Source organism: Hippocampus bargibanti, linkage group LG14, assembly GCF_051943395.1.
Source record: "Hippocampus bargibanti isolate YZ-2025 linkage group LG14, ASM5194339v1, whole genome shotgun sequence".
Lineage (NCBI taxonomy): Eukaryota > Metazoa > Chordata > Actinopteri > Syngnathiformes > Syngnathidae > Hippocampus > Hippocampus bargibanti.
Window position 1 is genome coordinate 10,074,979 of NC_142747.1, and position 9,793 is coordinate 10,084,771.

General features: G+C 41.2%; 1 protein-coding gene across 4 annotated transcripts; it reads right to left on the reverse strand.

Annotated features, from left to right (window-relative positions):
• On the reverse strand, positions 1–9,092 carry ccdc92ba (coiled-coil domain containing 92Ba). Of its 4 annotated transcripts, none has more exons than XM_089014319.1 (4): positions 8,782–9,092; positions 7,658–7,858; positions 3,648–3,695; positions 1–2,616 (listed from the first exon to the last, which is right to left on the reverse strand). In XM_089014319.1, exons 2-4 carry the CDS (start codon positions 7,788–7,790, stop codon positions 1,916–1,918), a joined length of 882 nt encoding a protein of 293 aa, XP_088870445.1. In that variant the 5' UTR covers positions 7,791–7,858; positions 8,782–9,092; the 3' UTR covers positions 1–1,915. The 4 variants fall into 4 exon arrangements, with proteins under 4 accessions (XP_088870445.1, XP_088870444.1, XP_088870443.1 ...); XM_089014318.1 differs by having other exon boundaries at positions 7,658–8,119; XM_089014317.1 differs by having other exon boundaries at positions 7,658–8,247.
• Between the last annotated feature and the right edge of the window lie 701 nt (positions 9,093–9,793).

Sequence of the window (9,793 nt, forward strand, 5' to 3'; positions counted from 1 at the left end):
TATATATATGTTCAGTTGACTTCAGTTCACTTATTCTCATAGTTGGGGGGGCTTTGTCTTACGCTTGCAAAACTACTTTACAATATTGTGTGCAAAGCTCCTGTCTATAATCTATAATGACAATCTCCATGCACGTGTTGATACCGCCACAGTATTTAAGAATTAGTCCACTTGAAAATTTTTACAATATACAATAAAAAAAAAAACTCACTTAACCAACAGTCATGTTCTTGCTGGTCCATTTTTCCTGAGATGTAAATCAAAGCAGTACTTTCATAAAATGTCACTAAAAATACAGTGTTAGACAATTGAAAAAAAAAGCCTCCCACCTCACAGATTACACATTTGACTTGTAAAGAGGTAACAATTGATCTATAGTGAGTTTAATTCGTTTTTCAGGAGTGGAACATTTGCTATTCATGTGTGTTTGAAGGGGGACCGTATAAATTGCAGGACCATTCCCCATGGATATTTTGCGACCATGTTCTAATAATGTGTTTTACAGATATGGCTTCAGGAACGAAAGAGAGTTCAAACTTTTTGTTGTCGTCCAATGATATACAATACTCATACAGACACACACTCAGATCATTTCAACCATGACTGCCATTTTGAGGTTACACAAACACAGCGCGGAGTTGATTTATGGTTCACCTTGAAGGGTCACAGTTGTTCGCGGCCACATTAAAAACTTGCGTTCCACACAACACGCCTGTCTCAACCTCAGTTGGACTCCCAAAAACGGGATTAAGTTACTATTAAGGCCCCACAGAATACAAGTGACTGACAACCATCTAAAAACACAAGACTACTTCAAAGATGGACTTGAAGTGACACATCTATGTAGTCCAAAATATTAAAAGGGATATCCGGTAAAGGTGGGCAAACCTTTGATGTCAAGGACCACAATTGTTCACCCGGGGATAAGGTCAAAAAAGTATGTGTAAAATTCAGATGAAGAAAAACATATTTGTTATGTTTTTATAGAGATACATACATATTTATGTTTTATATCTTTCATATGCATGTGTTTTATTTTAACTCATTCACTGCCAGACAATGTGCAAATATGTGTCCACTCCAGTGCCAGGGCTTTTGTCATTTTCACTCAAATTGCAGCACCCACAGAATTTTGAGTTTTCGGACTACATAAATATTCAACGCAGCATAAGAAACCTTAGACTTTCATCCGGAAAAAAAAGTTTATGTCAAGCTTACTTGGTTGTAGAGTTATCTGGATTGAAAGTGGGGGCAGCTGTACAAAAGGTAAATGCCACCCCCTCGTGGGAGGGACAAACATTACCAGAGGTCTGATCGTAGTTTGACACACACTCGCCCGCAAGAAAAACCAAAACGAAAAAATTCGTGAATGGCGGTGCACGTCATGCTTTTCAATTCCTGAATAAATTAGGGAATGGCAGTGATTGAGTTAATAAACTGAAGGTTTCATAAAATGAATAAAAATATTTTCTATAAATATTTTGCACATTTCATCATCAGTCAATTTCGTAATGCGCTTTTCTTCACAAAAGTCATGCAGGAGCCTATCTCAGCTTTTTTCGAGCACGAGACCCGGAATCGAACCCTGCATTGTGTGCCAGACGGGTTAACAAGTGGATCACTGTGCTGCCCCATATCTCATAATTTAAAATAAATGATATAATCAATTATTTCATTCAATGACTGAAAATGCACATATAAAAAAAGATAAAACATATTGTTACTAACTCATTTTCAGGAGGAAATATGACGGGAGTCTTGATAAATGCTTCTTGGGCTGAAAAGATCTGAAAAATACCATGGGCCACATGTGGTCCAAGAGCCATATTTCTCCCACCACAGGTTTAGGTTATTTTTCAGTCAAGGGGCAGAGTAACCAAAATGATACCAGAAGCATAGATCGATCGATCATTTGCTAATCTGCCTGTGCCTCAGCACCAGGGGGCACTGTGGTTGCAGAGGCCAGCATGGCTGCATCTTGCTGCACCGGCCCTTGCTGACCCGCTTCCTTCTCATCCCTAAGAGGAAGCGGTCTATGCGTTACCGTTTGCCTGGTGCGTACTCGGAGCCTCCAAGGGTGAAGGAAGAGGGCAGGGTCAGGCATGGCTGCAGGTTCCGCAGGGCCCGTCACTTTCTCAATGGGCACACATTCCCGGGCTCGCTCCATTCGAGAGCAGGCTCTCGCGCTCTTGCGCTTGGGTTTGACCCCAGGAGAAGAATCGGAGGCTCCTGGGAGAGAGTGCTGGGGGGAAATCTGCTCACTGTCATATTGCGGGGGGCCCTGACGGGGAGCTCTGGTCAGGAGGGCGTGCCTCTGCTGCAACCTCTGGTGATGCAGCTTTTGCTTGGCAGCGTGAAGCTGGAAGGAAAGGTATGCCGCCGCCTCGGTTTGTTTCTGAAGCTCCGTGTTTAAGACGGTGGAGCAGTGGCTGCGTCGTTTGAGCTCCTCGAGGAAGTGGCGCTCTTTTTCTTTCAGATTGGCTCGAAGGGCTCCCACCAATGCGCCCTTGTGGATCAGTTCCTTGCGAATTTCTCCAATTGTGCACTCCTCCTCATACAGATGGTTTTCCACATTCCTGCAGCGGGCCTCAAGCAACTCCTCCTCCTCTTGGATATCTAACAGAGGCAAAGATAAAAGAGTGCTATCTGACGCCAAACAAGACGATGGCTAAAAACGCGACTAAAAATTGTCAGCCGTAATGCAATTTATGGAGATAATGCTAATATTTTTGGACATAGTCTCCCGCTTTTGTAGTCCAGGAAACCTCATCAGACATTAAATCCCAATATTGCCGTCACCCGTCATCACCACACCCAGGTTGATTGTGCTCATAATATCGGCGACTTCATAATGAGATCTTCATATCACAACGCACACGTTTTCCCTTCTCTCCTGTCTGCCGCCTTCTCGTTTCCCTTTTATCACTCTCCACCCCACCCCTCGTTCCAGTTTCTTTGCATCTTACTACCTCTCATTGCTGATTCTGTTTCTCCTCGCCGTCGGTTGTAAACAGACACCCCCCCATGGGACGACAAGGGGAGACGCAAGAAGAGGGGAAAGAAAGAGGACGGATCAATTTGTCGGGCTGAAAGAAGAGTGCATTCTTTTGATGGATAAGATCTAATGGCTGCGTAATGCAGCTGCACGGGCACCACTTGCCTTTCGACTCCTCTTGTTTTTAAATGTTTTACTCCCACAGCCAAATGATGCATATCTCTAGATTGAGGCTGCAATAAAAATATCCAGAGGGGGACTCCCTTATGTGTGTTAGGAAAGTCCATCTATGCAGCAGTTGTTTTTTGTTGTCGCCACTGCCTTCATGGCCATTTGCTCTATTCATTCGATATTAGAGGGTGAGCTTCTGTTGAAGCATATTCAGGATATGTGAAAAGAAAGGACGGCAGTTTAGTGTGAGGCTTGTCAGGAAATCTGAGAGAGACATAGAGTGAGAGAGAGAAAATGATAGAGAGATGGGGGATGGCAAAGAGGGAGAGACAGATGCAGGAATGTTGCTGATACGGCATTGGGGGTTGTGCTTAATCTAAGAGAGATGAAGGCCAGGTCAAAAAAAAAACAACTGACCATATAAATGTACACCAAATGATATTCATTCGCCATTAGAGATTCAGACGATCTTTCAACATACCTATTTGGCTTCGACCCAGTGGTTTCTCCTTTAGATCATCTGTCAATTCTGAAAAGTGGAAAATGGAGAGGTTCAATAAAAATCAATATGGTACAGAAATTACATTGGCGTGTGAATGTTGAACCAAATTATCTCATTCAAATGACATTTCAATGTTTTCTTTTACAAGTTAACCAACGGTAAATGTTACTCCAAGCCAGTGGCGAGCCGTGGATTTCACCGCTAGGCCTTCAGTGATTCTAGGTCTTTCCTACTCCGCATCTGCGACTGTGGTGTGATTTACTACACGCCCACTAGAGGATGTGGATAGCCAGGAAATAACTTGTGACTTGAAGAAATAATGTCATTAAACTGTTCAAAATTTTACTATGACCATGTGAATTCGTGATATAAAATCATAAAAGCTGTCCAACCTTTCTGAATGATGTCCATCTATTCTTGAAACCTCCATCTTGAAAATGAGTTTAACACTATACCTGCAACCAAATCAATTTCTTCACCTCCCTTCTGCCATTGTGGGTTGACAAAATCGCTATTAAATCAACACGCTTAAGCAGCATGCTACAGACAACAGTGTGCTACCTCTGGTCAGTATGTTATTATCACTAGCGGCTAGTGATACTATGATTGGCGAGTGACTTGCCAATCATGTGACTAGCCAATCATAGTTTGCGAATACGCTGACGTTTCCAGCGCCTTTTATCAGACGTTGAGTTGCCAACTCTAAATATGATTGGTTAGAGCAACAGTTTGATCGACACAGATGATGCGACATGGCCTGTAGAACTTATTGTGAAGGCGTCCAGGTAGATTTCTGACCTTGGTAACAAATGATAGCTGAAATGTTATTGGTTAAATGCTTAAATACGAAACACATCTAGAAGCCGCATAAGGGAAAAACAATGAAAGGAAGCTAAAAGACAATTTGGAATTATTCAATAAAAACCCATGGACAAAATATTATAAACATTAGTCTGTGATTCAGATATTTTTAGGCCAGCAGAGAAGGCCTTGCAAGCCCTGACGGCCAACCACTGCTCCAGCCACATTTCGACATGTTCGTACATAAACAATGAAGCTAAGTCTGAGACTTTGCATTATGAATCAATGTCAGGGGCTCAGCCAAGTTCCCTTATTTTGTCAAAGCTGTCTTTCTTGCAGTCACATATAGCTACAGCTTTGAGGGTACCGCATTGCTCCCCCAAATCAATATGTGCTTCAAGAAAAACAGCCACCGATGCATTATGCCTAAGCATTATGTTTTAATGATGGAAGATGAGTGACACAAAACTATGTTGTTGAAAAAAAAAATCAGTGAAGTTCAAACCATGCAGTTGGAAGAGATTTATATTGAATTCTACAGATAAGTGGTATACCCTTATGAACTCAACTAAGGTTTGTGGCAACAATTTATCGCACGGAAATTTGATAAAATCATAAAATGTTCATATAACTTACAGTAAATTTCATCCCTGCTGCAAAAAACACTGAAAGATGTTTCACGCTCTCCACTCAGGTTTGGTACATGATTGTGGATAAAATGATAATTATAATTACATTTTTTGATGAATATTGTAATCATTAATCGATGAAAAGGTTTCTTCAGCCGTCATCTGTACTTCTTTGAAGGTGTCGGACGTTTCGCTTCTTATCCAAGAGGCTTCGTCAGCAAACTAAACTTTAGTTCAGCAAACTAAACTTTAGGTCAGCGAACTGACGAAGCCTCTTGGATAAGAAGCGAAATGTCTGACACCTTCAAAGAAGTACAGATGACGGCTGAAGAAACCTTTTCATCGATGGACCACTCCTGTACGACTTAGAGCTTACACAGACGCATTGCTGCCAACTTTGGGAGAGACATCCTTCTGCTGGTACGTAGTTTAGAAAATGTAATCATGAATCCTAATTTTTCATCATGGGAAAACTTCAGGACTTTTATTGCAACATCTTTTATGATATGTTGCCATTTCCAGCATGACAAGAAACATTAAAACAAATTGATCATTATTTATAAAACAAAAACAGATGTTTTAAGACATAAGCTTTCTGAACAGATTGTAATTTAAAATGTTGACTCCCAATTAATTTAATTTTCAGGCAGATGGAGTCTTGGCTAGAAACGCGAGGAAATATTCTTACGGTTTACAAAATCAAGACATCAGATCAACCTCATAGCGACCTTAAGGAAAGAGAAGACGAGCAAGCCAGGAGAAAGCACTCAGAGGACAGATCACAAATTCTCAACTCAACAAATGATCATTTCCTCACCAGTGTGGGGAAACAAAGCTCTTCAAGTTCCTGCCGGGTAGTAATAAATAACACAGGAGGTTCTCGGTTTATGACTCCGTTCCGTGAACGTGGTTTACTGTAGATTGAATGTAACGGAAGGCGGAACAACACATTGTAGGAAGACTCCGCTCCATGAATCAAATGATTTATGAACAAAGAGCACATTTTCCCTCTGTTCACACATTCTTTGTCAATCCATAAAAAAAAACACTTTTTGCAAGGATACGGAAGGCTGAGTTACACCAGATTCCCATGGTGAAAAAAATGGACTTTAAGTGTCTTGCATTGCAGGTGTCTTTGTTGTCTGTTCTAAAATAACCTTTTTAGATTCAAATAAACTGAAACATCTACGATACGATTAACATGTTTTCCAATATTGAGACAGGTTTTAAGTTTTAGAGAGTAAATAGCTTTAAATAGATTTCTATTTTATTGTACCCACATCTATCGTCCCTCGTGTGCGGTGATTTTGAGTGTCAACTGAATTTGATCAATGAAATGTACATTTCTACACTGCGAGACTAATCAAGGCTAATCCAATCCAAATCCACCAGCTGGTAAAATGATGTCATCTCTCGGAATTGTAGTATGATATCACCATGTTGTCACTGTCGGGCTGTGATTGATGTCAAAGGGGCAGTCCGAATCTTGGCATAGGAGCTAGAGTCGGGGGCTTGCCTGTTTCTCAATACCAATCAGGCTTTGCTGTGTATTTTTGAATACTCATTCACTGCCATTCCCGATTTTATTTGTGAATTGAAAAGTATGACGTGGCACGCCATTCCCGAATTTGTTCATGTTTTGGTTTTTCTTGCGGGGGGTGTCGATCAAACGATAGTCAGACCTCTGGCAATTTGTTTCACTTCCATTAGGGGGCAGCATTTACCTGTTGTCCATGTTAGCGCTTTGTTACAGCTTCAACTAGGTTTATAAATCAATGTGTATGTATTGTATCGTATTTTGTACAGCCGCCACCATTTCAAGCTCAAATGACTCCAGACCCATCTAACTTAGGAAGTAAATATTTCTTTCTGATGAAAGAAGATAGTCTAAGGTTCCTAATGCTGTATTGCTGTATAGTCCTAAAACTCAATATTCTGTGGGTCCTGCAATTTGAGTGAAAATGACAAAAACCCTGCCACTGGAGTGGACACGTTTTTGCACATCGCCTCGCAGTGAATGAGTTGGATTGGATTGGATTGGATTTGCCTTTATTAGTCTCGCAGTTAAAGATTTCCCAAACTACCGAGTCACTGTCGGATTATTGAGCTTGTTTGGTGTTCACTCAAAAGAAATGTTCTACTCGCCATGTTCATGTTTATCGTCATGTTTCTTTTTGGATCGTTCATTTGAAACTATGTTTGTGGGATCTGCTGACCATCTGGTCCATTTTTGAATTGGGTCTCTTCGTAAATGAACCCTCAAATTAGGTTGACTGTAACTCTTACTATTAACGTTTTTTTTTTACATCCTTAACTCATCTGCGAAAGTTGATGTAAATAATCATCATATTTTAAAATTGTGTAGATCATGCATTCATATTTTTCCAAAGTCAGAAGTGAAAGTAAAAACATATTCTCATGTATAGTACATACATGTGAGAAATGCACCTTAAGTACATTAACAAAATACTTCCAACCACCGCATCAAAAAAAAAAAAAAAAAAACCCAAGCCAAATCAAAATTTCATGCATGCATTTTTAATTAAATAACCAACTTACCAGAGCAGCGTCTCTGCAAGGCAAGAATCTCCATGTGGAGCCCGTGGAGCAAAGTGAGGTGCTCCTGTCTGAGGAACATCATGCTCCTCTCCATGCTCTCCAACTGCCGGGTCACATTAGTCTCTTTTTCCATGGCTGGGGTTTGCACTCACAGGAAGACGGAGGTCGCAGGGGCCTTGCTATAGGCTAGGGAGTTGATAACTTTTCATGGAAATGAGGGGAAACATCAGAAATTCATAACATTGAAGGCTGGCTCTTAAAATGGAACTTTGATCAAATTAATGATAATATATTTGAGCTTAGGGCAGCTTCACAGTGCAGGGGTCGCCGGTTCGCGTCCCGGTCCAGCCTCCCTGTGTGCATGTTGTCCCCGGGCCCGCGTGAGCTTTCTCCAGGTCCTCCGGTTTCCTCCCACACTCCAAAAACATGCATGGCAGGCAGATTGACCACTCCAAATTGTCCCTAGGTGTGAGTGTGAGAGTGACTGTTGTACGTCCTTGTGTGCCCTGCGATTGGCTGGCAACCAATTCAGGGTGTCCCCCGCCTCGTGCCCGAAGACAGCTCAGATAGGCTCCAGCACCCCCGCGACCCTAATGAGGAATAAGCGGTACGGAAAATGGATGGGTATTTGAGCTTGAGCTTTGAAAAAAATCTGATATCATCCAAGTACAGTGGTGCTTTGACTTAATTGACTGGTGAGTAATGAGCTATCGTTTGTTGATTTTTTTTTTTTTTTTTTTTTGCGAATCAAAACTTGGGGGAAGAGCCATTTTTTACATATTGCAGCTCAAACGAAATCGAAAGCAAATCGAGTGAGCCAGACAGGCTGTCATGGCCCTCAATGTGGATAACAACCGATACTTTGCTTTCTGACATTACAAAATTCATTCTTTTTTACCCATAATTCTAGGTTAATTCTCATCAATATTCATAATTCTCATGGAAAGTTTCCAATTAGGAATATTTCCGAAATCCTCGATTTTTTTTCATTTTTGCAACGCCAGCGGAGCTTCGTCACAGCTTTGAAATACGTCATCGCCACAGAAGTTCTCTGTGAGGTTCTGTCATGGGGAGGAATGGAATTAACATTCAGTGATGCTGGATAGAAAAACGTTTCAACGTACCTTAGGTTTTAAGATAAAGCGTTTACGACAATATACTCCCAAGGCACACAAACATCCAACTCTCCAGTATGGATCTTGCAAAATGCAACCATTATGCGGCTCCGGTTCACGCGAAGCAGCCTCAAAGTGTTGAATTTGTTCACTTGTGGCTGCATAAAATTGCCGAATATGGTTCCCACTCCAATCGGGTGTTTGCTTCGTTTCTATCGAGCACCAAAGCGCCCACCATCAACGTACGCGACATCCTTTTGGCTCGCACCCTATGTGTGAGCGTCGAACGACGAGGGCTAGAAGAATGATGCTCGTGTGGGGGAGGGAGTTTGTTGTCTCGGTAGAAAGCGAAGGGCGCGGGGGCGGGGTGGGGGCACACAGTGATGAGATCACGCGAGAACTGACATCGGGCCACGGAGGCGACGTAGCAGCTGATTGGGGACACGCTAATTAAAGTGAAATGAACTATATTGTGTTTCGGAACAATAACTGAACACACACATTGACTTTTTGTGCACATGTAATTAATTCTATGGTGATATGATTAAACATCAATTAATCTCAGCATCAAAACGGCCCACTGAGGGGAGACGTAATTTTTAAATGGCCCGAGATAATTGAGTTTCACACCTCGGCTGTCTTAATTGCGACTGTGGCTTCTGTTGTGAATTGTTCACATAAAAAGACGAGGTAAACGTTCTAGAATGACTCACTTTATTATAACTTAAAATATTGTTCTTTTAGAAACACAAATTGGAGTATAAGGTACAAAATAATCGTCACCAGAAGAAATTTGCTCTCAGGCAGATAAACTGGTATATTGTGCTTTGTAATTCATGAGATAGTCTCCAATGACATCACTGAAGTTAACAAAAAAACTATGACAGGAGTTGCAGATTGACCATATTTAATTAATCAATACATTTTGATTAACTAAATACAGTACATATGCATGTTAGAAAAAATATAAATCGTGTTAAACAGCCATTAAATCGTGAAAGTATAAATGGTGCCAAAACTG

Bases quoted from the DNA above. Each gene is read 5' to 3' on its own strand.
- ccdc92ba (XM_089014319.1), bottom strand. From the start codon at position 7,790: ATGGAAAAAGAGACTAATGTGACCCGGCAGTTGGAGAGCATGGAGAGG. The intron at 3,696-7,657 runs GTAAGTTGGTTA...TCCACTTTTCAG, and splicing joins CTTGCAGAGACGCTGCTCTG to AATTGACAGATGATCTAAAG. The intron at 2,617-3,647 runs GTATGTTGAAAG...TGCCTCTGTTAG, and splicing joins ACTGGGTCGAAGCCAAATAG to ATATCCAAGAGGAGGAGGAG.